The sequence below is a fragment of the Phytophthora ramorum genome (genome assembly GCF_020800215.1).
Source record: "Phytophthora ramorum isolate Pr-102 chromosome Unknown Phyram_PR-102_s0001, whole genome shotgun sequence".
Lineage (NCBI taxonomy): Eukaryota > Oomycota > Peronosporomycetes > Peronosporales > Peronosporaceae > Phytophthora > Phytophthora ramorum.
This window is the reverse complement of record NW_027150647.1, coordinates 3,848,179-3,872,634: the sequence shown is the minus strand read 5'-3', so window position 1 is coordinate 3,872,634 and position 24,456 is coordinate 3,848,179. Positions and strand designations below refer to the sequence as shown.

Below are 24,456 nucleotides of genomic sequence, written 5' to 3'. Positions count from 1 at the left end.
AGGATACACCAGTCAGCTGCGTCTGATTCCAAATGCTCAGTTCCGATTTCGCTCGCCAGTGAAGACATGCCCTGTAACGCGCCTTCCGACAGCAGCACGCGCTTCGAGCTGGAGCGTGGCTCCGTGAGCAGCTTCCTGCCGGTGACCACGCCGCCGCCTGCCTGGAAGCCCCACGAGGAGGACGACGCGAGTGCGCAGCGCCCGAGGCGATGGCAGCGACTTGTGTGCGACTACCGCGTGGCAGAGTTTGGCTGCACGCTCGCCATGTACCTCGTGGCCAAGTCCTTCACCCTCATGGCCGTCAATGACCGTGCGTGGTCGCCATTTATAGACCGCAACAACGAGGAAGCTGACTGTGACTTTGACGTGCAGGACCCATCCCCAGAATCGAAATTCGCCTGGATTCCACGACGACGATCTATGCGCGGGACCCGGCCGTGGACGAGAAGAAGCTGCATGAGCAAGGTATATGAAGAAATTGGTAGCGTCACAGTGTGCAACGTGTTCTAACTGCAGCGTTCTTGTGTCTTGGACAGTGCCAATGTGGTCTCTCATCGCAGTTGGTCTCGGGATTCCAATCCTGACCAACCTACTGCTGAACTACGTGCTGCCGAAAGTCCGAGATGTGCGAGCGATTCCGCACGACGTCCGTGACTTCTTGCTGAGTCTGGCGCAAGGCGTGACGATGTCTACGCTGTTGACGCAGTTCACCAAGCATGTAACGGGCCGGTTCCGTCCCAGCTTCTACGACATGTGCGGATGGGATTACGACGCTGTTTGGGACGGAGTGACCAACTTGTGCACGGACGCTGGCGGCGAGAAAGAGGGTCGCAAAAGCTTCCCTTCCGGCCACGCCTCGTTCGCCTGGGTGACGATGCTTCTACTCACGGTGAGTTGCATGCGAAGGCTGTGTGAGTTTTTTGTTATGCTGATGTTTCATTATTATCTCCTCCAGCTCTACCTACTTGGGCGATCGAGACTCAACTGTAAAAGCCGCAGTGAATCTGCCGTACGGGGTGCTACAAAGGCACTGAAGCTGTTCCTCTGCTGTGCTCCCTGCTTGGCAGCTTCGTGGGTCGCCATTACGCGATCCATTGACAACTGGCATCACTACAGTGATATTTTGGCGGGGAGTATCATTGGTGCCATCTCGGCTTGCCTGGCATACAGCTACAACTACGGCTCCATTTTCTGCTGGAAGTACGCGGGTTTGCCAAACGAAGCCGTTCTCGAGAAGATGAAAGTAAGAGTGCTGGGCTTTTGGGCTAAACATGTGTTTGCTCGCTCTCAAACGCTAACGATATATTTTACTGCAGTCCGAGTTGATGAACAACGACGTCCAAGAAGTGCAGGAAAAGCTGGTGACTAGAGCATCGGGCAGTCAGCGAGTGTAGATACACATTGGGTAGCATACAATACACTGCACAAACGACCAAGGAAGTGTGCCATCATCTCAAAATGCGACAAGTTGGGAGACCGTACATTTTCCGTTATTGTAGCACCTTACGACCAAAATGGGCGGCGATGGCTTCCGCCTCGAAGACGACAGCTACCAAACGGTATGCACGCCTCCACAGGACAGTGACGTGGTGACGGACTCGTCCGAGAACACAAGGGTGGACTCCAACCTGAAGAAATGGCAGCGACTCCTTCGCGAATTCCGTGTGGTGGAGTACGCCTTTGCCATCGTGCTGTACATTATCGCAAGGAAACTTGGCAAGTGGATGAAGATCCACGAGCGTAAGTGAATTCATTGCAAACGACGGCTGGGTATTAAATCTCTAACAAAGCTATTAACACCAGGTGCCTTCCCTAGAATTGAAACGCGCCTGAACTCGACCACAAGCATCTGGGGACGAGACCCTGCCATGGACGAGGAGAAACTGTCGGAACAAGGTGAGGTCACAGCTACCTGATGGACTAATTTGGCGAAGAGCTTACTCTCTCTTGGTGCAAATGTGCACAGTGCCAATGCACATGTTAATCATTGTCAGCCTTGCCATCGCCATTACGACCAATCTCTTCATGAACTACGTGTGCCCGATGCTGTTCAAAGTCCGCGTCATTGCGCATGATTTCCGCGACTTCCTGTTGAGCTTGGGCCAGGCCATCACACTGTCGACGTTCCTTGTGAATTTCATGAAGAATATGGCGGGGCGATTCCGCCCGTGCTTCTTTGCCATGTGCGATTGGAACCACGACGTGGTCTGGGATGGCGTCACAAACTTGTGCAGCGACCCTGACGGCGACGATGAAGGGCGCAAAAGCTTTCCATCCGGACACTCATCCTTCGCGTGGTCGGTAATGGGCGTGCTAACGGTGAGTTTCTTTTCGACTGAGTCACAACGGACACTACTGGATCTAACTGCCTGCTAGCTCTATCTGCTCGGACGCGCTCGTCTTACCAGTGCAGAGCAAAGCGGGTCGATCGTTCAAGAGGGTGTGAGGACATTCAAGCTGTTCTTTTGCTTCCTGCCTTGCTTGGCAGCGGCGTGGGTTGCCATCACGCGTTCCACCGACAACCGCCATCACTTCAGCGATATCGTGGCGGGCAGCGCTATTGGTGCTGCCGCCGCGTGCTTGGCGTACAACCACAACTACGGCTCGATCTACGCCTGGGAGTTTGCAGGCTTGCCATGGGCAACGATTCACCAACGGAGAAAGGTGCGCAAGCGTAGATCGTTTGCAGGATACGTCAATCGAACGCCAAGTGCTAACAATGAATTGATTCGGTTGTTGATTCGGCTGACCAGGCAAAGCTAGAGGATGCCGCACAAAGTTCACATGTCGAGGAGGGTAATAACGCCACCAACCTGCCAGAGCATTTCATCGGAGCAGGCAACCGCGCCAGCTCGTCCAAGTAGCAACGGATTTCCGGACTTTCTGGTAGTATAATTGAGATGAGTACTTTACTCTACTAATAGTATAGTAGTACTAGGACTAATATCATTTAGTGCAAACTCAAGTCTACCAACTAGTTCTACATGTATTACCACTTAGTAGTAGTACTTGACATCCACAATAAGCGATCAGCTAAATGGTCATAGCCGTAGACGAAAAAACGTGGAGCATCGCGTGATATACGTATGAAATATGGTACTAACGCCCAGGATAATGATTCTGCTTCCACCTCGCCAAACATCGAGGTACTGGATGCATCTGGAAGTGAATGGAGTCGTCTTCGCGGAGAGACAACATACAATGTCAAACATGTTGAGGATAAGACGGTAGTAGTAGTATGAACGATTGACTTTGAAGGTAGTATTAGAGTACTTCAGCATTGACATCGGTAGTAGAGATCTAGTAGAGATCTTCTATATTAGCTTGATGGCAATCAGGTTGCCCACTAAACAGCGTATTATACTACAATACAGGGTACAGGATACTGGATACAGAGGCGTGTGACAGTTGTTTTTCAGTGTGGCGCCCATCTGAAAATAGTTGCCTGTCCTACTCCCTCTAATACAGTATATTAAGTGATAGACGAGTGCTATAATTCAGAATATAACCTTGTGTTTGTATGTGGAAACCTGTCATAACCGATGTCGTACGTTTTACCAGTCGCCAGTTTTAATCCGACCCATCCGACATCTTGGCTCCCAGTCGCCACTCGGCTATTCTCCCCACATTGCACGTCTCCAGCCGCATTTCGTTCGGTCGCGGGCGGGTCTCTCTGTTGCTATCGCTGTCCGTCTATCGATTAGGCGAGCCAGTAGTGAAGAAGCGGTGAAGCAGCCCTCCTTCGCGCGTTATCAGCGGAGGAGCGACCACGCCAGAAGCGAAGTATCCCCGGCCCCGCGCTGCATCAAGCAACGCGAGCGACGTTCCTTTCATGGAGTCCATCACGTCTGTGTCCGAGCTGCCAGCGCTGGGAGGGCCAGAATCGCGTCCCCGCAGCGGCGGCAAATGGGAGCGACTTGCGCGCGACTACCGCGCGGCGGAATTCGGCATCTCCGTGCTCATGTACGGCTTCGCGCTCTTCTTCGCTAAAAGCGAGGTGGCTCAACGTACGTGTCTTGCTGCTTTGTGCGTGTTGAGCAGGAAGCTGGAATAGTTTCTGAAGTCTTTTTTTGCAGGCGAGATCCCGAACATTGAGGTGCAGCTGAACTCGACGACGTCCGTGTGGGCACGAGACCCGACCATCAACAACAAGGAGAAGACACAGCAGGTCCCCATGATCGCGCTGGTCGGCATTGGTGTTGGTGCACCGATCATCATCAACCTGTTCATCAACTACGCGCTGCCCAAGTTTCGCAGCGTGCGCATTATCCCGCACGACACGCGCGACTTCTTCTTGACGATCGTGCAGTCCACGAGCATGGCCACTTTGCTAACACAGTTCACCAAGAACATGACCGGTCGCTTCCGCCCGTGCTTCTACGACATGTGCAAATGGAACCACGACGTGGTGTGGGATGGAGTGACCAATTTGTGCACGAGTGCGTCGGGCGAGAAGGAAGGGCGGAAGAGCTTCCCGTCGGGCCACGCATCTTTTGCATTTGCTACCATGCTTGTGCTCACGGTACGATTGCACTGCAGTGTCGCGTACGATTAGGCTATCAGTACTAATATTTATGCCTGCAGCTTTACTTGCTAGGGCGCTCAACCTTGAACTGCGAAAACCGCAGCGAGACCATGATGCGAGGCGGGCGAAAGACGCTCAAGTTGTTCCTCTGCTTCATTCCAACGTTTTTAGCAGCATGGGTAGCTGTTACCCGCACGATCGACAACTGGCACCACTACGCTGACATTCTCGCGGGAAGCATCATTGGCGCAGTCTCTGCGTGCATTTCGTACAGCTTCAACTACGCTTCGATTTTCCACAGCCAGCATGCGGGTGTTCCTCTCCAAGGCTGCCACGCAAGCTGCAAGGTATGACGGCTATGGCTGACACAAGTGGTAACTAACCTAAGACTGACCTCTCAATTCGGTTGGTAGCAGGATAAACTGACTTCAAGCAGCAGCGGCATCACTTACGCCAGCAGCGGATCGCTTTCCACGGACCAGGGAAGCGAGTTGGGCAAGCCGAATGTGCGCGGCGACTACGTTATGAACGTCCACGCCAATGGTAATTAGGCGCGCCAGTGTTTGCATGTAATGAGGACAGTGTAATTCCCCCAACAACTGCATTCTAATGAACGCTCAACTTGTCCAGGATTTATTGTTTGACAAGTTGCCGTTGGGGCTATCAAGGACGTCCCAGCGAGTGAGTCCCTGCCTGCTACATGTATCACCGGGCACTAGATTGACGCGTACTTGTCTCCTGCGTCCTCGAGGACATCTATCATGGCAATAGCATCTGAGCACAAGTTGATTATCGTTGATTGGCTAAAAGCCACCTTGCACTATTGAGGCACACAGGGACGACAATGCTCGACGACGATGGCGACGACGAGTACACGCTCATGTTGGGAAGATCCCCTGAGCGCTCGTCGCCCGACAGTCGAAGCGTCCGCCGGCGAGAGATCGAGCGTCTCCTCTGCGAATACCGCGTGCTAGAGTTCAGCTGCACGCTCATCATGTTCGGGCTCGCTCTCTTCTTCGCGCTGATCCCCGTCCAGCAACGTAAGCAATCGGTAGTCCATACATGTACCGGTGAACTGGAGCTACATGTAACCCACCTCGTTGGTTCCGATAGGTCCCATTCCAAATGTTGAAGTACAAATCAACTCGACAACGACAGTTTGGGCTCGAGACGCGACGCTCAACGCCAAGGTGCGCACCGAGCAAGTCCCAACTGAGACGTTGGTGCTGTTCGGCGTGGCAGTTCCAGTGACTGTCAATCTGGTGATGAACTACACTCTCCCGAGATTTTGCAAAGTGCGTCTTGTCCCCCACGACACGCGCGACTTCCTTCTGACGTTGGCGCAGGCTGCAAGTATGAGCGAGCTGCTGACGGAGTTCACAAAGAATCTAACTGGCCGACTTCGACCGAGCTTTTATGACATGTGCGGGTGGCAGTACGATGTGGTGTGGGATGGAGTGGAGAACCTGTGCACGGACCCTGCAGGCGAAAAAGAGGGTCGGAAGAGTTTTCCTTCGGGACATGCTTCGTTTGCATGGTCCGTGATGCTCGTGCTAACGGTACGTGTAGAGCTTTCACGGGCGCAACAGTGATGTAACATTTTGCTTGGTCACTCTCATATTGCAATGGACAGCTCTATTTACTGGGTCGATCCCGTCTGAACTGCAAAAACCGTAGTGAATCTGCACTACGAGGCGCTCGGAAAACGCTTAAGCTGGTGCTCTGCTTTGTGCCGTCGTTCGCTGCAGCGTGGGTGGCCGTCACGCGCTCCATCGACAACTGGCACCACTACGCCGACATTTTAGCTGGCAGTATCATCGGCGCCGTGTCCGCTTGCATCGCGTATGGCTACAACTACGGCTCCGTCTTCAGTTGGAGCTCTGCTGGTATTCCCCAGCACGAATACCATGTCCGCACCAGACTGGACAAGCGATAGTCGAGCGCTTCAACCTCAGCCGAGTCTCTCGTCTGTAACCGTTATATATCGCTCTGCGTTCCAATTCCTTCCTTTCATTCGGGTTTTGTATGGGATGGCGCAAGTGGAAGTGGTCGATCTGTCAGTGGATGGTGATGACGACTCCGCCGCTGTGATCTCATCGCTGGCCGCGCGCTGGCTGCCGTACGAGAAGGAGATGGTAGAGGAGCTGTACGCGCAAGATGGTGTGCTGGTTCTAGGGCGCGGGCTCGGCATCTTGCGCGTGCTTGCGGGCTTCGTGCGCCTCTACTGCTCGCCGCGCAGTCTCGTGCTGTGTCTGAACGTCAACGACCAGGCGGCAACGCTGCGGCGGCTGGTGCTAGCACTGGGCCTCGACCGCCGCCTATTGCCGCGAGTTGTAGACGCCCGCAATAACCTGAACGAGCGCCAGCAAATGTACAAGCGCGGTGGCGTCTTTTTCGTCACGGCACGCATCCTCGTGGTGGATCTGCTGTCCAACCACGTGGACCCAGGCAGCATCAGCGGCCTGCTGGTAAATGACGCGCACCATGTGACGGAGACGTCCATTGAAGCGTTCATCCTCCGACTGTACCGCGAACGCAACCGGGAAGGATTCATCAAAGGGTTCTGCAACGACAGCGTTGCGCTCTCGTCGGGGTTTAACCGCGTGGAACAGGTGCTCAAGCACTTGTACGTGCGGAATGTGTTCCTGTACCCGAGGTTCCATGTTGCTATCAACGCGTGTCTGGAGAAACATCAGCCGGAAGTGTACGAGATTGAGGTGGCTTTTTCACCTTCGATGAAGATCATGCAGGAAGCGTTGCTTGTCGCGCTTGAGGCGACAGTGAAGGAGTTGCAGCGCAGTACCAAGTCGCTGGACGCGGCAGATCTTACTATGGACAAGGCACTGTCCAAGTCGTTTAGTAGCTTCATCCGACGACAATTAGATCCGTTGTGGCACAAACTGCCAGTCAAGACCAAGCAGCTTGTCGGAGACTTGTCGACACTGCGTCAATTGCTGGCGTACTTGCCACACTACGACGCCATTTCATACTACTCCTTTTTGATGAACTACCAGACCATGAACGGTCAGCAGCGCTTCCCGTCGCCGTGGTTGTTCACGGATGCCGCAGACCGGCTTCTTACGGCAGCAAAAGAGCGACTTTATCAGATTGTGGACCCCACGACCAAAGCGCCAGTCAACCTCCGTCAACTAACTGGATCAAGCTCGGGAGACAACGCCGAGCTCAAACTTGTGCTGGAGCAAACCCCCAAATTGGAAGCGCTCAAAGAGATCCTGGATGAAGTGCACGAGGAACAGCAGCGGAACCAAATGAAGAAAAAGAACCAAGACAAACTGGCTGCTGGCGGGGCATGCGTGTTGGTGATGGTAAAGGATGATCGAACTTGCGCGCAATTGCGTGAGTTTCTAAGCTTAGGCCCGCAGGAAATGATGCGACGGCGTTTTGCACATTATCTGCTTCAAAAGGAGGTTGCCCTCAAGCAAAAAGGGGGTAGCATGGCATCGTTGGGACTCGAACAAAGATTACTACTGGAGGCTGCGGCGAAACTTCGAGCAAATGATCTATACAAAGAAGAAGCAGCATCTTCGGCAAGACCGAAGAGCAAGCAAAAGTCAGATGTAGCGCAAGGCATGCTCAAAAAGCGTGTACGGGAGGAGTCATCATCGGCAAACTACAGTGATGCTCAGGTCCACACCACTGAAGTTTCGAGCTTTGGCTTGTCGGTAGCAGAATTAGAGGCTATTACCGCTGCCCAAGAAAAATCCGAGCAAGACAGCAAGTCGAAAACGTTTTTTGATGGGCGTCTTCGTACCGGTGGGGAGGCATCAAATCGTCGAAATCAGCCGTCGGGTACGTCCAATTTATCGCTGGAAGTGGTTGACCCCACGGACAGCGTTGTGCTGTGTACATATGAGCAAGCTTCACAGCACGGGTACGGTGCCTCCGCGTTCCTCGAAGATCTTATGCCCTCGTACATCGTACTGTACGATCCGGATATGGCGTTTATTCGTGAAGTGGAGGTATTCCACGCTTCGCACATTGGCCCACTCGAGATTTATTTCATGATGTATGACGAAAGCACAGAACAGCAGTCCTACCTCAGCGAAATCCAGCGTGAAAAGCGTGCATTCGACAAGCTCATCCACCAGAAAGCGCACTTGATGATGCCCGCAAATGTGTACGACATTCCGCTTCATATGAAACTGCGGCAACAAACAGTTGAATACAGTATGGATACACGAACGGGTGGGCGGGCAAAGTCTCATCGTGCTGGTGTTAAAGTCGTCGTTGATGTTCGCGAGTTCCGCAGTGCACTGCCGTCCATGTTACACAAGGAGGGGTTGTTCGTGCTGCCTGTGACTCTGGAAATCGGTGACTACATCTTGTCGCCGGACATTTGCGTGGAGCGAAAGAGCATTAGCGATCTCTTTGGCTCACTGAATTCCGGGCGGTTGTTTAACCAGGCGGAGAGCATGCGCCGCTTTTACAAAACGCCTGTGTTACTTATCGAGTTTACTCAAGGCAAGGCTTTTTCGCTGCAGGACGTGTCAGAGCTTGGCCCCGAGATCAATGGCACGAACATCGTGTCCAAACTCACGCTACTGATTCTGCATTTTCCATCGCTGCGAATTCTTTGGTCCCGCTCCCCGCATGCTACGGTAGACCTTTTCAAGATTATCAAGAAGTACCAAGATGAACCGGACATGGAAGCCGCAGCTGCACTTGGTAATGGCCTACCCATGGACGATAGCGCTGCTCAAGCTAATAGTGGCGAGGGCGGGCTTGCATCAAGCTATTACAACACCAGCTCTATCGACGTACTGAAGAAGTTGCCAGGCATCAACGAGCACAACTTCAGAAAGGTATTAGCAAGCGTCAAGAATCTCGCAGAGCTCAGCTGCCTATCGCTGGCGGAACTCACAGAGCTGATAGGCAAAGCTAACGGCAAAAAGCTGCACACCTTTTTCAATAGTACGGCTTGATAGCAGTGACACCATTCGAGGCAATTGCTTCCTTGCCCCTGTCCTCGGGTACGTGTACGAAATGAAACGTGCACTTCGCAGCAGTAAGGATAAACACTTCGCATATTTCCAAGAGCATTTATCGTTTCGTACTGCTTGCTGTCACGAGTCCAAAACTCCCTTGCGTCTACCTAATGCAGCCACAAGAGAACGAGACTGCATTGGCCTACTGCACGTCGTCTTAGAACTTGAACACTTGTGTCGAGATGTAGTTGAGGTCCTTGAGCAGGCCCTGCAGTTCGCCCTGGGATCGGTCCTTAGCCTTGTCACCCGAGACGTGGTACATCATCGGGGGCGGTCCGCAGACACACACGAGATGGTCGTCCGACGGCTCGGGCATGTACTTCTCGACCATCTCCTTGGAGACGAAGCCTGTCAAGCCCTTCCACTCGGCAGACGGGTTGCTCAGGACATGGACCACCGAAATCTGCGGGTACAGGTACATCATGGCCTCTACTTCCTCGCGCAGGATAATGTCCTCCTCAGACACACTGCAGTACAGCAGCGTGATCTCCGTGCGATCCTCCGGATTGCGGCAGATGGTCTTGATGAGCTGCAGCATGGGGGTGATACCGGAGCCGCCGGCGATCATGCCGATACTCTTGTACCTGTTCGGGTAGTAGTTAAACTTGGGGAAGGGGCCCTTCATGTCGAGCGAGTCGCCCTCCTTGAGCTCCACGATATGCTTGCTCAGCTTTCCCTGCGGGTAGCCCTTGACCACGAGCTCGAGGAAGCCCTTCTCGTCGTTCACGTTGGTGGGCGTGTAGGGGCGAGCGATCGTCTTGCCGTCCACCTTGGCGCGCGCCATGAGGCAGCTGGTCGTAGTGACGCCCATCTCGTGCTCGGCTGAGGGCAGCGCGAAGGTCACGCGCTTGGTGTTGTGGTTCACGTCCTCCACCTTGCGCACCGTGAAGGAGCGGAACTCCTTGGGGCTCAGCGCCACCTTGGGTGTCTCCTCGCATTGCGCCGCGGAAGTGCCAGAGAAGGCCGCGAACGCAGCCATGCCGGCGGCCACTAGCGTAGCCTGCGAGAGGAACTGGGCACGCGCCGGGAAGCGCAGAATCATAGTCGACCACATCGTGGAGGGAACGCAGACCTCAAAGTGTCGAGGTATGGCAATTAGAACGTGTCCCTCTCGTCTTTTCCGCCAATCCAGGGGGTTGAAAATTGAACTCGATCTGTTGATTGGTTGAAAAGTGGTACATGACTCCTTAGGCGGAATTGATGGTTTTCGCAATGAGTGCCGCCGAGGTGTCGCTGGCGCAGCAGCCCAAGGCGTGGGAGCGGATCCCGTGCACATCCTGCCAGCGCAGCTACAAGTTTTACTGCCCAAAATGTAACATCCCGCTGGGCGTGCCGCAGAGCGTGACGGTGCCGGCGCTCAAGCTGCCGCTGCAGGTGCACGTGTGGTTCCAGGACAAAATCAAGAAGAGCACGGCACCGCACGCCAAGGTGCTGGCCCCACAGGACGTGGAGATTATCCCCTACCCGCCCGCGAAAGACAAAGACGCGTTGCTGAGCTACACGCGCGAGACCGCGGTGGTCGTGTACCCGTCCTTTGAAGCGGAGACGCTGGAAGAGATCAAGGCTGAAGAGCTGCGAGACATTCGCACGCTGATCTTCATTGACTGCCCGTGGCAGAAGGCGCCGGTGATCATGACAGACCCAGCAATTGCCAACCTGCGTCACGTGAAACTGGCGCAACCACCGAAGGAGAGCAACTTCTGGCGCTACCACAAGGCTGGAGCAGGATGTGTATCGACAATCGAAGGTCGGTTGATTGGCATTTTGTCTGGTTGACGAGGAGACTGAGGAGACTGATGAGTTTGAACTGTTGCGGTGATGCAGCCATCCAGCTGATGCTTGAGGAATATACTGTCGCTGCGAAGAAGGCTGAGATCACTTTGCCGGAAGTCTCGAAGCTGTCCGACTTGCTCTTCTTCTTCAAGCTGCAGTTCAAGCGCATTGTCGAGCAGTTTGAGGACGAGTCGAATCCGGACCGGAAGCCGCCCATGGAGGCGGACGAGAAGGAGCGTCGGCGCTTGATGTATAGTCAGAAGGAAGCTGGCAAAAAGCGGCGGATCGAAAACAAGCTGCAGGCGTGGGAGGCGCGCTCCAAGGCGGTTCAAACGGGTGAGAAGCCGCCGGTGGCATTAAACAAGCGCCACCGCCGCTGCTACAACTGCAAGAAGGACGACCACCACTCCAAGGATTGTCCGCAGCCGTGTCGCTATTGCAAACAGCTGGGCCATTTCAGCGCCAATTGCTCTATGAAGCAGGCAGCATTCGAGCGTGAGATGAAGTTCCAGCAGACGCCGCGCACGAAGGCCTTGTAGCAAAAATCTCGCTAATACACGAACGATGTGTTGTAGTTGCCAAATGTACCCATCCACTATATTGATTGCACCATTTTAACAAGAACTTGAGCTTTGTATTGCCACCCCCCCCCTCAATACACGGCACCCCGCATTTGCGAACGTACCGCGGCAGAAGGGGAGCGGCCATGACGGAGAGCTTCACGCGCTTCCTGCCGGGGCTGCGCAGCAGCAGCAGCAGCGTGCGGCACCGCGCGGCGCAGAGCTTGCGGCTGTACATCGAGTCGGAGTCGCGTGACCTGTCGCACGGGCTCTACATGAAGTGGGTCACGGACATCAGCGCGCGGCTGCTGCTACTGTGCAACTCGAACGAGAACGCGGACCGCATGGGGGGTATCGCCGCCATGGACGAGTTAGTGGAGCTCTTCATCGCCGAGCGCAACGACCAGACCATCATCGAATTCGCGCACTCGCTCACCAAAGTGTTCGAGAAGATCCCGAGCGCCGAGCCGCCCATGCTGCGCGTGGCCGCCAAGGCGCTCGGCCACATCGTGTCCACGGGTGGCACGAGCCTCATTGAGTTCGTGGAGGACTACCACGTCAAACCGGCGCTCGAGTGGCTCAAGAACGAGACGTTCCACGTGAGGAGACACGCTGCCGTCGTCATCCTCAAGGAGCTGTCCATCAACGCGCCCTCGACGTCCTTCAGGTACATGGACAAGTACTTCGACTTCATCTGGAGCGCTTTCTGGGACTCCAAGCTCGTGGTGAGAGTGAGTGCCAGCGAGTCGCTGCAGTCGTGCTTCATGCTCATCCAGCAGCGCGAGTCCAACCGCAAGACGTCGTGGTACAATCGCGCCCTGGACGAGGCGGAAGGAGCTTTCAAGCGCAACAGCTCCGATGCAACGCATGGCGCACTGCTCATTCTGAACGAGTTATTAAGGAATACTGGGGACTTCATGCACTCGCACTATGCGCGAGCTTGTCGCCTTGTCTTCAGCCACCAGGACCACAAGAGCGCCACTGTGCGATCGGCTGTCATCAGTCTTTTCCCACGCTTGGCCAAGTTTAACACATCGGTGTTTGTGGAAAAGTGCTATCGACCGTGTATGAACCATTTGCTGGAGGTGCTTTTCTCGGCGACAACGACGACGCGCCCAGACGCGCTGCTTTCAATTGGGAAACTCTCGCTGGCGATTGGACCATTGCTGGCAAGGGACGAACAGGCATTGATGGCGATTATGAACGGCATTAAGGGCGGACTACAGGTCCGTAGGAAGGATTTCGATACACATCGTGAGGCACTTGCATGCTTGCGGATGCTTGCGGAGACGGTGGGGCCTGCGCTTATCAGAGTAGACTTGGAATCCATGGTGGGGCCACTTTTTCAGAACGACCTGGACTCCTCACTTGTGGAGACGTTGACAACTATTGTGAAGAAGATCCCGCCGATGAAGCCCATCATCCAGCAGAAATTGTTCGAAAGGTTGAGCTCGATTCTACGCTCCAGACAAAATGATATCACTGGTTCTGCTACGACTCCTACCAGTAGGAAGCTCAAAACAGCCTCGATCTCAGTGACGGGTGGAATGCTGTCGAATTTGTTCCTCTCCGCGACGGGTTCTAAGGCTAATGGAGCATCAGATAATGGGGCACCATCCTCGGAAGTGGCATCTGCGATCGCAATGCAAGCGCTTGCTCTTGAAACGCTGGCTAACTTCGATTTCCAGGGAAATCGACTTATTCCGATCATGTCATTCGTTCACGAAACAGTGGTGAAATTCCTCGACCACGAAGTCGCAACCATTCGTAAGAGCGCAGCACTCACGTGCTGTAAGCTGCTTCTGCCGCCAGGTGAAGACCGCAGTGGGGGCACAGCGATGACTTCTGAAGATTTTGCCCGCCCTGTCACGTCAGTCTTGGAGCGCCTGTTGACTGTGGGTATTGCTGATACCGAGGCAAGTATTCGTTTGCGTGTACTGGCATCGTTGGATTCAAGATTCGATCCGCTGCTTGCGCTCAACGATAACTTGCGCTGCCTATTTATTGCACTGAACGACGAGGTTTTCAGTATTCGTCAAACGGCAATGAGTACACTTGGACGGCTAACGCATCACAACCCGTCCACTGTTTTACCATCTCTTCGACAAACCTTGGTACAGCTTTTAGCTGAATTGGAATTTAGCGGGGACTCGCGCGGAAAAGAAGAAGGTGCGCTATTGATCGGGTGTTTGCTACGATCTGCTTCACAATTAGCGCAGCCCTACGTCCTCCCCATTCTTCGTGTTTTGATGAAAAATCTACGTGAAGACTCTGAGCGCCGCAGTCATAGCCGAAGCACTGTTAGTGTCAGCAAAGCCATTTTGGCAACTTTGGGCGACCTGGCGGAAGTTGGCGCGCAGGAGCTAACACCATATCTCGGCCAATTGCTACCCGATGTTATTGATGAAATGCGAGACTCCAGCAACCCGCAGATCCTGCAAGTCGCTATCAAGACTCTTGGTCAACTTGTCTCCTCAACTGGTTATGTGGTTCTCCCGTATCATGAATATCCGGAGTTACTGGACCTGTTGTGCCAGGCGCTGCAAAAGTCTGGTGATCCGTTCGAATCGTTACGCATTGAGGCAGGACGCACTCTAGGCATCTTGGGTGCCTTGGACCCGTACAATCTCCGACTCTTTCACTTGCAAAAGCAAGGGAAACTTACAGATGCAAAGAAAAAAGAGTTCCGTTCCAGCGCGTTCGCGGTTGGTGCTGGTGGGGTATTTAGCCTAATGGCCAGTGCGGCGAACCCAGCGGAAGCATTATCGAGCAATGGATATAGTTCTGTAGCAAATGGAGAAGTTGTTGGTATCCGCATTGGAAATGGAATTGGTGGGCTGGGAACGCTGGATGGCAGTGGTGAAGAAGATATTCAGCAACTGGGAGAATCACTTTTGCTGGCACCAGCGCGGAAGGTCGCGAAAAGTGACAAGCAGACAAGTGGAAAGCTTAACAACATTATCTTGGAGCTTCCACCAGACGATTTGTTGCCATCGATGATCCCTGACTCAAGCCAATACTTCCCGACCGTCGCAACCAATGCGTTGATCCGTATTCTGCTTGAGCCACGCAACTCGGTACACTATCAGGGCACATTCATGGCTATCATGTACATTTGCAAAAGCCAGCGGAAGCGCATGGGGCAGCATTTGGACAAAATTATTCCAGCATTCCTTTACGCTTTGGAGAAGGTGAACCGTTCCCTGCGCAAATTCTTGTTCGAGCAGCTGTGCGACCTGGTTCAAATTGTTGAGGAACAGATTCAACCCCACTTGGATCATGTAGCGTTGCTTTCCATCGTGAACAGCTACTGGGACGAGCACCTTGAAGAGGTACTCAACTTGGTCAAGAAACTGGCAAATTCACTTGGTGAAAAATTCCGTGTGTACCTACCAGATCTCGTTCCTCAAATGCTACGCGTGATTCGAACAGAACGTGACAATCCTGCCCGGCCACGGACTCTCTTAGTGCTGAAGACTGCTGTATCGCTCGGGCGATTATTGGATGGATATCTTCACTTGATCATCCCAGCACTCGTGGCTTTAATTCAGAGTGATGCAGACGTAAACTCGAGGAAGCAAGGTTTGGGTTCACTTGGGTCGCTTGTGAAGAAGCTTAATGTAAGCGTGTACGCATCAAAGATCATTCACATGCTAGCACGTGTGATCTCATCGCAGCCGGAAATGGTGTATCTCGCAATGGATTGCCTCTGCTGCATGGTCTACACGATGGGTGATGACTATGCCATCTTTGTCCCGGTTATCAGCCAAGTCCTAGGCCGCCATACGTCGCGTTCAAACGACATTTTCGATCGATATGATCTGCTAGTGTCGAAGATTTTGAAATACCAGCCGCTTCCCGTGGCTTCATGGGCAACTGACCCACTGAAATCACGTGTGGATACCTCAAGCGATCATAAAGACTCAGGCTCCTCAGCTCAGGATGAAACGAAGAGCCTTCCATGCGATCAAAAGAACTTAGTGAAGGCGTGGGAGGCCTCACAGCGATCCACGAAGGAGGATTGGAACGAGTGGATCCTGGCTTTCTCGGTTGAATTACTCCGAGAGTCTCCGTCGCCTGTTTTGCGTGCTTGTAAAGAGCTGGCTTCGGTGTACCAGCCTCTGGCACGGGAGCTGTTCAATGCATCATTTGTAAGTGTGTGGCCTCACCTATCGCCGCCGACGCAGGACAATTTGATTCGATCACTGGAGTCTGCCTTCCAATCGCCTCATTTGCCTTCTGAAATCCTGCAGACACTTCTTAATCTTGCCGAGTTCATGGAGCACGATGACCAACCGTTGCCAATTGATATCCGACTGCTCGGGTCTTTGGCCGATAAGTGCCATTCTTTCGCCAAGGCACTCCACTACAAGGAGCTAGAGTTTAACACGAACCCAAGTACTGACGGAATTCAGGCACTTATTAGCATCAATTCCAAATTGAACCAACCGGAAGCTGCAGGTGGCATCCTCAAATATGCCCTTGAAAAGCTGCCAGGGATTGAAGTGAAGGCTTCGTGGCACGAAAAGCTACTGCGGTGGGACGATGCACTAGCGACTCACGATCGGGTACTTCAAGAAGACCCGAATAACGTGGAGTCTATCTTCGGCAAAATGCGTTGTCTGTGGGCTATCGGCGAGTGGCGCAAGCTAAACGACCATGTCCAGGAGACGTGGTCTAAAATTTACGGTGAGGGACAGGATTTGAACGGTGAACAGGAAGATGGCGAAAAGTTACTCGATGTGCCTCCAGCTCTGAAGAAAGAGCTGTGTAGCAGTGGAGCTCGTGTAGCCTTTTCGCTGCAGAACTGGGACTCAATTCCGAAGTACATCAACTCGGATATGGATGCGACAGAGTCGCATTTGTTCAAGGCAGTCGTGTCAATTCGGCGCATGGAGTTGGACGAGGCTATGAGCTCTATTGCTGATTGCCGGAAGGAAATGGACCCCACGTTGCGCTCTCTTGTGAGCGAGAGCTATGCTCGGGCCTACCTCCCAGCCGTTGTAAATTTGCAGATGCTGACGGAGCTGGAGGAAATTGTCGCGTACCTGAAAACTTTTGCGTACAAGAATAATGGAGAGCTCACGCTTCTGTCGGCGCCTTCATCATCAACTACAATGTCGACGACTGCATCGCGTACGACTGTATCGCGTCGTAAGCAGAGCATCAGCAGCCTCAACTTTGTGTCGTCATCGTCATCTACATCGTATGGGCACGAGAAGCAAGTGGCACTGAAAAAGCTGCAAACAATTTGGACAAGACGCATGCTGGGCGTAGAGCGCAATATCCAAGTGTGGCAAAGCCTTATGCTCGTGCGCTCGCTTGTATTTGACCCTAGAGAAGATGTGGACATCTGGCTGAAGTATGCGCGCCTATGCCTCAAATCGGGCCATATAAATCTTGCTTCAAGTGCTCTGTGGCGCGTTGGAGCGCAGCCGTTTATCCGAAGTGTGGAACGAGATCCGTATGCGCCCATTCCAATCAACCTGGGTGGTAATGTCGGAGCCAGCCAGGGTTTTGCGAATGGATTACTGAGTCTAGCGGACAGCGCAGCGCAGGATCCCCGCGTCGCCTTCAGCTACTTACGGCATCTTTGGGCTGAAAACCGCGAAGATGTGGCTTTGAAGCAAATGGATTACTTCATCGAGGCGCTGGAGCAGCATGGTGATCCGACAAACGAGGATATGCGTAGACTGCGTGTGCAGGTGTATATTCAGCTAGGCGAATGGCAGATGTCTCTCGCTGAGCCGCGCAAGCAGGCTGATGGTGCGCTTGACCATGTCCTAGAGTGTCTTGAGACTGCGACAAAGCTGGACCCAACCAACGACCGCGCGTGGCATGAGTGGGCCCTTATGAATTTCCGGGCACTTGAAGCCACTGTGAAGGAGTCCGGTCAAGGAGTAGACCCGAAACGTTATGCCGTTCGGGCCATTCAAGGATTCTTCCGGTCTATCTCATTTGGCCACACAAGCTACGATGTGACCAAGGATGTCTTGCGTTTACTGACACTCTGGTTCGCGCACGGCAATCGTAGCGACGTGCATATGGCGATGATTGAAGGCTTCCAGGAGGCGTCGATTGATACATGGCTGGATGTGATCCCGCAGCTCATTGCGCGTATCGACACGCCTAACCCGAAGACGAGCGAGCTTCTGCATGAGCTGCTCTCTCGGATTGGACAAGCGCACCCGCAAGCGTTGATTTACCCGATTACAGTTGCGTCGAAGGCCCTAAACCCGATCCGAAAGCTTGCAGCAGAAGGAATCCTTGCCGCTGTTCGCCGGCATAGTTCCCAACTCGTGTATGAGGCTGACATGGTATCGCGTGAACTTATTCGCGTGGCCATCCTCTGGAATGAGCTCTGGCATGGTGCACTCGAGGAAGCGTCAAAACACTTTTTCAATAATCGCGATGTGACTGCTATGATTGCTGAATTGGCACCGCTCCACGAGCTTATGGAGAAAATCAACACAGAAGAAGCACCTACGCTGCGCGAGGTTGCATTCTACCAAGCGTTTGCTCGGGATCTCAAGTATGCGAAAGAATGGACGAATGTGTACGAGCGCACCAAGAGTCTGGACGACCTGAACCAAGCTTGGGATATCTACTACAGTGTGTTCTCTAAGATTCGCAAGCAGCTTGCAAACCTTTCTACGCTTGAGCTGGCGAACGTCGGACCGAAGCTGCTGTCAGTGCGTAATTTGACGCTTGCTGTGCCAGGCACATACAAGGCTGGCGCCCCAATCGTTCGCATCCAGTCCTTCGACACGAAGGTGACGGTATTGACATCGAAGCAGCGGCCCCGCAAGGTGTCAATCAATGGCAGTGACGGAAAGGCGTACCCTTTCCTGCTTAAGGGCCACGAAGATTTGCGCCAGGATGAACGTGTGATGCAACTCTTTGGTGTGATCAACACGGTGCTAGCCAACGACAGCGACACCAGCAAGCGTAATTTGGCTATCGAGCGCTATTCGGTGCTTCCGCTGTCGCACACAAGCGGTCTCATTGGCTGGGTGCCCAACTGCGATACCTTGCACCAGCTTATCCGTGACTACCGTGAGGCACGGAAGATTCAACTGAACGTGGAGCACCGTCTGATGGTGCAAATGGCACCCGATTACGACAAGTTGCCGCTCATGCAAAAGGTTGAGGCCTTCAAGTACGCATTGGGCGAGACCACCGGTCAGGATTTGTATCGTGTGCTGTGGCTGAAGAGTCAAGACTCGGAGGTATGGCTGGACCGCCGCCGGAACTTCACGCGCTCGCTGGCTGTCATGTCGATGGCTGGTTATATTCTCGGCCTTGGCGATCGTCACCCAAGCAATCTTATGCTAGATCGTGTATCTGGCAAATTGGTGCACATTGACTTTGGTGATTGCTTCGAGGTGGCGATGGAGCGTGACAAGTACCCAGAGAAGATCCCGTTCCGACTTACGCGCATGCTTACACAGGCAATGGAGGTCAGTGGCATTGAAGGCAATTTCCGCTACACTTGTGAAGCGTCGATGCGAGTGCTTCGTGACAACCGTGACTCACTCATGGCCGTACTCGAGGCGTTCGTGTATGACCCCTTGATTAATTGGCGTCTGCTGAAGAAGGATACCGTTCCCTCTCACGCTCAGCCCGAAGAAGATGGAACCGGAGGTGCCGGGCGTGATGCAGATGGCAACGGGGATCGGAGTTCTGAGCATGCAGGAAATGAAGGCGGAAATGATACCCGCGATGGAGACGAAGGTGACGCAGTGAACGACGGCAACGGAGATGAGGACAAGCTGGCGGAGGGCAGCATGAAGAGCTCGACGTCATCAGCCCCCGTTACGCCCAGGAGGCGACGACACTCGTCGTCCGAGGCTGCTATGCTGGGCTACAACATGGATATTATGGACCCGGCGATGGCGCGCAACTCGATGTCGGAGACGCAGCGCGACAACTTTGGCATGTCGTTTGTGGCGACTGAACACCCGCAGCTGAACGAGAAGGCGGTGAGCGTCGTGGACCGCGTCAAAAAGAAACTGGCAGGCCGCGATTTCGACGACGGCAGTAAGGTGCTCACGGTGGACGCCCAAGTTGATCGGTTGATCCACCAGGCCACATCGCACGAGAACCTTTGCCAGCTCTACTATGGTTGGTGTCCGTTCTGGTAGATGCGTTCGAAGGACTCAAATGTAGCCATCTCGACGGCATGTGCGTCACCTAGTTTGCGATAATGTTCTTAACACGATTTGATTTCAATAGAAGTTCGTATTAATTTGGGTCAGTTAACGACGCATTTTTGCAATATTTTGGTTGGCGGCGCATTGACGTCTTTTGGCCATCAAATTGACACAGCAACTTCGTGACGATGGCGGTGGCAGGCAAGGGCAAGAAGCGCAAGGCCGCCCCCAGCGGCGCCAGTGGCAACAAAAGCAAGCAGAGCAAGACGCAGAGCGGGCGCAAGGGCTCGTCGTCCAAGAACAAGAAGGGCGGCGCCAAGAAGCCGCAGTCCAAGCGCCACCCCGAGGTGCCAGAGGAGGAGGACGTGGAGATCGACGAGGAAGATGTGGCCTTCTACGAGGGTAACGCCGAGTTCACGAGCTTCCTGGCCAACATGGACGCCAAGGCGCTGAGCAAACCAATGCGCAACAAGAAGCCAGGGCCCAAGCCTACGAAGAGCGAGGACCAAGAAGACAAGAACGAGGACATGCCGCTGGAGAAGCTGGAGGCGCGGCCGCGCAAGGCTGCGTGGGCCACGGACAACCAGGAGGTGCTCAAAGACAAGCTGCCCGTCAAGTTCATGGACGGTAGTGTGCGGGCCAACAAGCTGCTGGCGGAGAAGGAGCCCAAGGCCAAGACCAATGTGACTGAGGAGGATGAGGAGAAAGTGGAGGAGGAAGATGAAGAAGAAGAAGAGGAAGAGATGGACTCAGACGTGTCGGATATGGAGTTTGAGGAGATCACGGACGCGGACGCTACCAAGCCGGAGGACAAGCCGCAGCTGTCGGCGGTGGATCTGAAGCGCCAGCGAGCTGTTCGTCTTGTGACCAAGAAGATTCAGATCGCACAGATTTGCGAGAGCATTTTGGAAAGCCCAGAGGAATCCTTCAAGAAGAGCAAGGAGCACCCGGACCAGCTCAGCAAGATTGGACAGTTGCAGGCGCTGTGCCGCGACCCGGACGCTACGGTGCAGCGTCTTAGTCTGATGTCGCAATTGTCAGTGTTCTTAGATATCCTTCCGGACTACCGCATTCGCCTTCAGAATAATGATGCTAGTGCTGAAGAAAAGGGCAAGCAGAACCACGGCCGTCCGATGAAGAAGAAGGTGCAGCAGATGCAAGATTTCGAGGCAATGCTGCTTAACAACTACCAGAAGTTTCTGAAGTTCTGCGCTGAGTTGGTGACGACGGGGCTCAAGGGCAAGCGCCCGGAGCAGCTAACGGCCATGACTGCGCGCGAACGCCGTGACGTACTGCTGGCCGAGACTGGTGTCCGCTGTCTGGCACAGTTGCTGGAGAAGAAATATGCCTTCAATTTCCACCTGAATCTCGTGAAGGCTCTGGTGCCCATGGCGGACTCGCTGTTCCTGAGCGTCCGTGAGCAAGCTTGCGCGTCTTTTGAAAGCGTATTCAAGAGTGACAAGTCGTGCCTGTGTTCATACGAGATCGTCCAGCAGATCTCGATCTACGTGAAGCAGAAGCAGCACCGTGTGCAGCCTTTCATCATTCGTACGCTGCTTGCTATGCCGCTTGAGGTCACAATGGAGCAGGGCGAGGCTGCCCGCAAGAAAGCCAAGTCTGACCGTAAGAAGCGTCGTCGTCAGCAGGCCGATGGTGACACCATCGGTGCTGGTCTTAAGGAAGCCGAAGCTGTTGTGGACCGTGCTGAGCGTGAGAAGACACAGGCCGATATTCTGCACGAGCTGGTGCTCATCTACTTCCGTATTCTGAAGCAAGCCACATACTCGAAGGCGTTGCCTGCCGTGCTTGAGGGCCTTGCCAAGTATTCGTTCCTGATTAACCTGGACATTATGATCGACCTGCTCAAGGTGCTCAAGGTTGTGCTGCGTGAAGAGGGCGTGCTTCCGCTACCGGCCGCCCTGCAGGCTGTGCTAACGGGACTGCGAGCCCTGCAGGGCCCTGGCGGACAGGAGCTCATGATTGACGAAAAGGAGTTTGTGGACATTTTGTACCGCTTGCTGCACCGGTTTGCTGAAGGCGAGGCAGGTTCGGACCCGTCGTGCTTCATGACGTTGCTGCAGTGCGTGGAGGCAGTGTTCCTCCGCCGGAAGGAGATCGTTGTGGAGCGCGTGGCGTCTTTTGTGAAGCGACTGCTGCTTGTAGCTCAGCACCTGCCCCCGCATCAATCGCTGGCCATCCTGTCTCTGCTTCGCGCACTCTTCCACCGCTACTCGCGGCTGCAGCAGCTTCTGGAGTCGGATGTGGACCGCGTGGCTTCTGGTGAATACCGTGCTGACATCGACGACCCTGACTTCGCCAACCCGTTCTCAAGCGCGTGCTGGGAGTTGGCGCTTCTGACTCACCATGTCCACCCGAAACTGGCAAGCTATGCGCTGGGCACTGCCCAGTTAGCTACGACACTGCCGAATGAGCACGCCCGAGCTCTGATGGAGGCTTACGATCCGTATGCCAATTCGACCTTCGCGTTCAAGCCCAAGGTATCGTTGCCGCCTAGCAACCCGCTGCACAAGAAAATCGCGAGTGAAAGCAACAAGAACGACTCGCGCAAGAAGAGCCGTCAGCGCCGTGCTCGCCAGTTCTTCGTGCGCGATCCGCTGGCAAGTCTGGACGAGCAGTACCGCAAGCAGAGCGCCTCTCCTTTCTTCCAAAAGTGCCTCGAGCTCGATGAGCAGCGCATTGATGCCAAGTTGCTAGTGTTCAAGAAGTAGTGCTTTGGCGATAGATGCATACCAATACACGAGATCATTTGAACAAAAAGAGTCATTAGATAACATGCACACCAAGGCAGTGCTCCTAATACGGGCTATCATATCGACGATGAGCGGCGTTGGGGTTGTAAGGCGCGTTCGAGTGCATGCTGAAGTTGTTGGCGGTCGTCGCTTCGCTGTGCTGTGAAAGTCCCGCGTGCTGCTCACCGCCGAACTGGTACATTGGTGCTGGGGCAGGCGGCATGTCCTTCTCCTGTCGCGCCGCGCGCACGTTCTTCCATAGCACGCCCGTCATCGCAAGCACGATGCCCGCTGCGATGATGCAGATGATACTGGCCACCATCACGACGTTGGTCCACTTCTCCACAAGCTGGTAGAAGACGCTGCGGCACTCCATGAACGGCGCGCTGGTCGACATGTCGTCAGCCGCCGTCGCATTGAGCAGGAAGCCGCCGCACCAGACCTGGTTGGCGCTCGAACGGGGGCAGGAAGCCTCGGTCCAGTCCAATACGACCGAGTAGTCGTCGTACTCGGCAACCTGGTCGCACACGGCGCAAATGTCATCGATCGCAGCGAGTGTGACCGTGGCGCAAACGTTGGAGAAGTTGGTGGTCGAGTCCGTGAAGTAGCCCGAGAGCGAGATGTTGAACATCTCAAGCACCGTGTTCACCGTGGCGTCCTCGCAGTAGTACGGCACCTGTGCGTAGCAGTAGAGCTCGTTGAAATTGGCTCCGAGCGAGGCCTCGTCTTCCGTCGCCGGGTAGTCCAAGCTGCTCCAGTCGTCGGCCTTGGAGTTGGCCATGTGAGCGCCCACGGCCACCACCACGAACAGAATGGCCGTGAGGACGAGCACGATGGCGTAGATGGTGAGCAGCAGCTTCTGCTGCAGCAGCGCGCCGAAGCAGCCGAGCGCTGAAAGCGCGATGACCACCGCGCCAAGCACGAGCGTCAGCACGAGCGTGGATGTGCCGATCCACGCGTAATCGCCCTGGAAGGCCTCGAGCCAGCCGGAGCTCTTGACGCGGTGGCTGAAGTACACGAGCAGGCAGCCGGCCACCATGAACGCCATGTTGAGCAGCAGCAGCAACACTTTGGCCACGTTGCCCAGGCCGCCCACGTACGCCATGCCGCTCCCAGCGCCTCGCTCCTCCATGACGGCGATACCTATTGTTCTGGTCGTTGCGACTCGGCGAGTGGTGCGCCACGCTCTGCTGGGGAGGCAGAGAGGACGCGCGAAAGAGAGGAGACCGCTGGCTTCCTCGGTCTCACCTGACTTCTACCGTGCGCTTGTGATACAAAAATGAGCGGAAGGAGCCGATTGGCTAACAGGCGCGATTTTTGTGGGCCGAAATGGCTGCGCGCAGCAGATGGAGGCTGCGCTTCATTGTTTGCCTCAGTGGAAAGACGACAGTCACGTTGGCCATTTGGTGGTGAGAAAGTCGAGCGTGCTCCTGGGACGCTAAGTTGGACGCGAAGATCGACGTGAAATGCCAACTCGGCAGTGCCAAGCACTGGTTGAACAACCAACAAGAAAACACTGTCGTGCACGAGTATGCAGCCCCGTCCGGATGTTTCTTCAAATGATACTGTGCGTGGAGTCTACGGCCTTGATCTCCGAATGGCTGTCAACTGTTTACCATTTAGCTGCACTTCTTCACGAACTATTAGGCTCAACTTGCGAGAAAAATTCAGAGCAATTCGTACGTAGAT

General features: G+C 54.3%; 10 protein-coding genes across 11 annotated transcripts; 8 read left to right on the top strand and 2 right to left on the bottom strand.

The window, feature by feature from the left end:
- Positions 1-66: 66 nt before the first annotated feature.
- Positions 67-1,394, top strand: KRP23_934 (PA-phosphatase related-family protein; the record flags this gene model as incomplete). The annotated part of the gene is made up of 5 exons (XM_067894673.1): positions 67-310; positions 373-465; positions 537-889; positions 956-1,243; positions 1,317-1,394. The coding sequence occupies 5 exons, from the start codon at positions 67-69 to the stop codon at positions 1,392-1,394; spliced, it is 1,056 nt and encodes a 351-aa protein (XP_067751501.1).
- A 120-nt stretch (positions 1,395-1,514) lies between these two features.
- On the top strand, positions 1,515-2,864 carry KRP23_933 (PA-phosphatase related-family protein; the record flags this gene model as incomplete). Its single annotated transcript, XM_067894662.1, has 5 exons — positions 1,515-1,740; positions 1,804-1,896; positions 1,967-2,319; positions 2,377-2,664; positions 2,754-2,864. The coding sequence occupies 5 exons, from the start codon at positions 1,515-1,517 to the stop codon at positions 2,862-2,864; spliced, it is 1,071 nt and encodes a 356-aa protein (XP_067751500.1).
- A 968-nt stretch (positions 2,865-3,832) lies between these two features.
- KRP23_932 (PA-phosphatase related-family protein) lies at positions 3,833-5,169 on the top strand (the record flags this gene model as incomplete). 2 transcript variants are annotated; one of them, XM_067894651.1, is made up of 5 exons in its annotated part: positions 3,833-4,007; positions 4,077-4,522; positions 4,585-4,872; positions 4,942-5,068; positions 5,156-5,169. In XM_067894651.1, 5 exons carry the CDS (start codon positions 3,833-3,835, stop codon positions 5,167-5,169), a joined length of 1,050 nt encoding a protein of 349 aa, XP_067751499.1. The 2 variants fall into 2 exon arrangements, with proteins under 2 accessions (XP_067751499.1, XP_067751498.1); XM_067894650.1 differs by having other exon boundaries at positions 4,939-5,068.
- A 200-nt stretch (positions 5,170-5,369) lies between these two features.
- KRP23_931 (PA-phosphatase related-family protein) lies at positions 5,370-6,461 on the top strand (the record flags this gene model as incomplete). Its single annotated transcript, XM_067894637.1, has 3 exons — positions 5,370-5,565; positions 5,639-6,084; positions 6,159-6,461. 3 exons carry the CDS (start codon positions 5,370-5,372, stop codon positions 6,459-6,461), a joined length of 945 nt encoding a protein of 314 aa, XP_067751497.1.
- Positions 6,462-6,555: 94 nt separating this feature from the next.
- Positions 6,556-9,468, top strand: KRP23_930 (DNA repair endonuclease XPF; the record flags this gene model as incomplete). The annotated part of the gene is made up of 1 exon (XM_067894626.1): positions 6,556-9,468. One exon carries the CDS (start codon positions 6,556-6,558, stop codon positions 9,466-9,468), a length of 2,913 nt encoding a protein of 970 aa, XP_067751496.1.
- Positions 9,469-9,688: 220 nt separating this feature from the next.
- On the bottom strand, positions 9,689-10,585 carry KRP23_929 (NADH-cytochrome b5 reductase-like protein; the record flags this gene model as incomplete). The annotated part of the gene is made up of 1 exon (XM_067894614.1): positions 9,689-10,585. The coding sequence occupies one exon, from the start codon at positions 10,583-10,585 to the stop codon at positions 9,689-9,691; it is 897 nt and encodes a 298-aa protein (XP_067751495.1).
- A 158-nt stretch (positions 10,586-10,743) lies between these two features.
- On the top strand, positions 10,744-11,843 carry KRP23_928 (tRNA-uridine aminocarboxypropyltransferase 1; the record flags this gene model as incomplete). Its single annotated transcript, XM_067894603.1, has 2 exons — positions 10,744-11,278; positions 11,356-11,843. 2 exons carry the CDS (start codon positions 10,744-10,746, stop codon positions 11,841-11,843), a joined length of 1,023 nt encoding a protein of 340 aa, XP_067751494.1.
- A 167-nt stretch (positions 11,844-12,010) lies between these two features.
- Positions 12,011-20,008, top strand: KRP23_927 (Serine/threonine-protein kinase tor; the record flags this gene model as incomplete). The annotated part of the gene is made up of 1 exon (XM_067894592.1): positions 12,011-20,008. One exon carries the CDS (start codon positions 12,011-12,013, stop codon positions 20,006-20,008), a length of 7,998 nt encoding a protein of 2,665 aa, XP_067751493.1.
- A 197-nt stretch (positions 20,009-20,205) lies between these two features.
- On the top strand, positions 20,206-22,746 carry KRP23_926 (Nucleolar complex protein 3-like protein; the record flags this gene model as incomplete). Its single annotated transcript, XM_067894581.1, has 1 exon — positions 20,206-22,746. The coding sequence occupies one exon, from the start codon at positions 20,206-20,208 to the stop codon at positions 22,744-22,746; it is 2,541 nt and encodes an 846-aa protein (XP_067751492.1).
- An 85-nt stretch (positions 22,747-22,831) lies between these two features.
- Positions 22,832-23,899, bottom strand: KRP23_925 (uncharacterized protein; the record flags this gene model as incomplete). Its single annotated transcript, XM_067894570.1, has 1 exon — positions 22,832-23,899. One exon carries the CDS (start codon positions 23,897-23,899, stop codon positions 22,832-22,834), a length of 1,068 nt encoding a protein of 355 aa, XP_067751491.1.
- Between the last annotated feature and the right edge of the window lie 557 nt (positions 23,900-24,456).